At 36.2% G+C, this 4,331-nt stretch overlaps 1 protein-coding gene across 1 annotated transcript in view; it reads right to left on the reverse strand.

The window, feature by feature from the left end:
* Positions 1 to 4,331, reverse strand: part of LOC111085737 — a 56,592-nt gene that overhangs the window by 26,501 nt on the left and 25,760 nt on the right. Inside the window, exon 2 of the mRNA XM_022385724.1 lies at positions 2,471 to 2,694. Within this exon, the coding sequence (XP_022241432.1) occupies positions 2,471 to 2,694 (224 nt within the window). The remainder of the gene's footprint in view (positions 1 to 2,470; positions 2,695 to 4,331) is intronic.

Consider the following 4,331-nt stretch of genomic DNA (forward strand, 5'->3'; position numbering starts at 1 on the left):
AAAGAAGATCAAGAAGAAGAAGAACAAATAGACAGAAATTTAAGAGAAAAATGTCAAAAACGAAACACAAGAGCATAACAATTACCAGGCATTATTGATTATATTACCAAACAAATTTGTAATGCTACAATCTGCGGGTCGCAGGTTCGAATCCCCGTTCCACCAAACATGCTCGCTCTTTCAGCCGTGAGGGCGTTATAATGTGACGGTCAGTCCCACTATTCGTTGATAAAAGAGTTGGCGGTGGGTGGTGATGACTAGCTGCCTTCCCTCTAGTCTTACACTGCTAAATTAGGGATGGCTAGCGCAGATAGCCCTCGTGTAGCTTTACGCGAATTTACTGAAGATGTGTATCGATTCGCAATCTGCGGGTCGCAGGTTCGAATCCCCGTTCCACCAAACATGCTCGCTCTTTCAGCCGTGAGGGCGTTATAATGTGACGGTCAGTCCCACTATTCGTTAGTAAAAGAGTTGGCGTTGGGTGGTGATGACTAGCTGCCTTCCCTCTAGTCTTATACTGCTAAATTAGGGATGGCTAGCGCAGATAGCCCTCGTGTAGCATTACGCGAAATTCAAAAACAAAACAAACAAAGATGTATAAGGACTCGCCCAATAATTTTATCAAGATGCCTCATGTGAAACCATAGATGTCATTGTGGATTAAGATGTGTGAAGTGGACTAAAGCAAATTAGATGCACATCTATAAAAAAAAATCGTTCAGTTGGCGATTTAACTTGATTTAGTTAAAGCTGTAGGTAAAAACTAAAGGCAGAAATCACGAAATTATTACATCAAAAAGCACAAAAACACTAACTCTTTATGGTGGGGTCTAATGGACTGCTCCTGCTTGTTTCCAAGGTGGGACATTGTTTTGGCTTCTATACCGAGGTATTCTTTAGGTTAAAGCCAAAGTTGTAGTAGCAGCGAATTGGGATTGAATACCCGGCGTGCTCAGAAATTAAATAACTTACCTTTGCCCCACTCATGATGTAAGAGATATACGGAAGGCACTTAACGATAGAGAAATAAAACAATATCCTACAATCGATAGACCCAATACTGAAGAATTTGTGGCAAGGAATCCCGCCGGGGATTATTAGATCCAATGCCAAATACTTTTCTTTTTTTTGGGGGGGGGGGGTAAAGGAATATTCTATTGTCAAGAGTCGTTAACTGTGTAGCATCTTTTTATTGGATAGCACGTTGCTATTATAAAGTTCCTTCCGGTGTATGTACCTTTCCGTGTAAGTAGATGTATGTCGAAGCGTGTTGTGTGAATCCATCGTTCATTCTGTGTTGTTTGGTGAGAGGTCCTGGTGTTGTTGATGTCAAAGCCGTGGTCTTGGTTGAAAGTAGGCTGGTGTAATTTGATTCTTTAATTTTTATGATTTTTCCAATTGTGAGTCATGTCCAGAATTTTATGTTGGTTCCAATTTATGATATGACCTGTTTTGTAATTATATTCTGCCAATACTGATTTTTCCGGATTGTTAATCTAGTTTCGTTCTTATGTTCTGTTAGTCTTTGTTCCGTGGTTCAACCCGTTCCTCCAATGTATGCATTTCCGCACGACCACAAAACTTCTTTTTGTTTTAACTTGTTGGTGGGTTGTTTCAATTTCATTAGAGTGTTTTGAAAAACAGTTACATTTCATTAAAACTTTTATGTTGAACTCATGACATTGCTTATTGAGTTTTTCACCTATTTTAGGTAATATGTGTGGTAATATAATTTTGTTGTTGTTGTTGTTGATCTTATTGTTTTGGCTATGAACTCTTGTTTTGGTGTGTGTGTGCGTGTTTTTTTTTCTTTTGAAGCTGAGATGAAGCTGGATTGACATATCCAGAAACATCAGCATTACCAAAACGTAATTACAAAACAAGCGAAATCATAAACTGAGACCAAAATCAAATTCTGAATACAGCTCAGCATTGGAAAATCAGAAAAATTAAAGAATCCATTTACATCAAATTACACTAATCTACACTCAATTAAGATCACGGCTTTGACATCAACAACCTTGGAAAAACTTATCTCACTAAGCTACAGAGAATGGTTGATATGGATTCACACAACACACTGATGTGGATTCACACAACACACTGATGTGGATTCACACAACACACTGATGTGGATTCACACAACATACTGATATGGATTCACACAACACACTGATATGGTTTCACACAACACACTTACAGATACACCTATTCACATGGAGCAACAAGTAAGTACTCAAGGAGGATCTCTGTCACAGGATCGTGCCATCCAACAAAAAGATGCTACACGGTTAATAACTTTGACCTTAAGAAGGCTTACAAGAACAACAAAGCCTTAGTATAGAAGTCAAAATGTCGTGTCATTCTACAAACAGTCAGGAGCAGTCCGTCAAAGCTAAATCTCTACAACTTCTTATTTTAACTACTTTAAACAAGTTGTAGGGTTTAATAAATATACATTTTGACTTACAAGGGATACTGATCAACACTTTTACATACTGTACGCCCAGTGTCTGGACATTTTTGTGGCTTGGGGAGGAAAGGATTTCTAGGTGCTGATGTTTTCGGAAAGGAATAATCAGAGTAGTAATAGGAACTCCTTGAATATGTACCCCAGACGCCATCTTCTGGAGGAATAGGAAGGCACAAAAATGAGGGAAGCCATGTTAAGATGTGGAACAACACAGTTGATAACTGAAAGAAACAAAAACAAAACCGTTCAGAAATAGACTTAGTGAAATGTTTGATTAAGATTAACTATTTATTGAAACATAAAACTAGATATTATCCTAGGTAATGTTAGATCATACTGTTTATGGGGTATATGAAACTAACTGTATCTAGTATTTCGTACCTACAACTGACTGAATGCTTTTCACAGAAATGTCTTATCTACGATTCTGATTCTATGGAGTTATTACACCAAATGCTCATAATGGCTACGTTTGTTCTAGGACGTACAGAAAGGGAAACACATCTAAGCATCACTACTTCTACTTCCTACAATCGTATTTACGGCTTATTAGGAAAATAACACACAAATATTTCACTGGTATTACTTGCTAAAACCTTTTTTTATTGTTTACTAGGAGGATAAAACATCTATAGTTCAATGCTAATACTTGTTTAAAATGTTCTTTGTGGTTTATTGAGAAGACAACACACCAGTACCTCAATATATTGCTTGCTACAATTTTCTTTGTGGTTTATTGAAAAGACAACACACCAGTACCTCAATATATTGTTTGCTACAATTTTCTTTGTGGTTTATTGAGAAGACAACACATCAGTACCTCAGTATATTGCTTGCTACAGTTTTCTTTGTGGTTTTTTGAGAAGACAACACACCAGTACCTCAATATATTGCTTGCTACAATTTTCTTTGTGGTTTATTGAAAAGACAACACACCAGTACCTCAATATATTGTTTGCTACAATTTTCTTTGTGGTTTATTGAGAAGATAACACACCAGTACCTCAATATATTGCTTGCTACAGTTTTCTTTGTGGTTTATTGAAAAGACAACACACCAGTACCTCAATATATTGCTTGCTATAATTTTCTTTGTGGTTTTTTGAGAAGACAACACACTAGTACCTCAATATATTGCTTGCTACAATCTTCTTTCTGGTTTACTGGTAATAAAATCCAAATAAAGACTGCTAATTATTATTAATAAATATGATGTTGGATATTCTATGTAAATAGAAGTCAAAGAAAACACTTGTAACCATTACTAGCGTATACACTGTTAGATATTTTATTTAATGGATATTAGCACGTGTGTCACTAAACGTGTTGTGTAAAAGAAACAAAAAAGCAAAACTTGTGGCTAACTTTGCACTTGCTATTTACGTACTTCATTTACTTGGCAAGATCAAACATGTAATGCTATACCTTAACTACTTGTAATGCACACTAAACAGAATTGGTACGTGTTACTAGCACAAATGAGATTAGGCTTGATGTGTATTCGTAAGGTGGAGAGACTGACTACTTGTAATACGTATTTTGTCTGACCGGAAGTTTCAGTAAAAGACTGATCACAGTTTCATTAAGTTGTTGTTACCTTGATACATAGTGAGCAAGAGAGTTTCTCATACCATTACTCTTAAAACCGTTTAAAAAGCTGTTTAATGTATCACCACCTCACATTCACGAATAACACGATATCTTGCTAGATTTTGATTCCAAATAGCGAAGTGAAACGTTGGTTTTGTTGGATTTGTGATCCGTTATTTAATTCCTAGAGAAAGTGAAACTTCGGCAAGAACTTTTATACAAATTACTGCAAACTACAACAATTTAATAATTTGTTTTTCTTATGCAG

This window comes from Limulus polyphemus, unplaced genomic scaffold (genome assembly GCF_000517525.1).
Source record: "Limulus polyphemus unplaced genomic scaffold, Limulus_polyphemus-2.1.2 Scaffold584, whole genome shotgun sequence".
Lineage (NCBI taxonomy): Eukaryota > Metazoa > Arthropoda > Merostomata > Xiphosura > Limulidae > Limulus > Limulus polyphemus.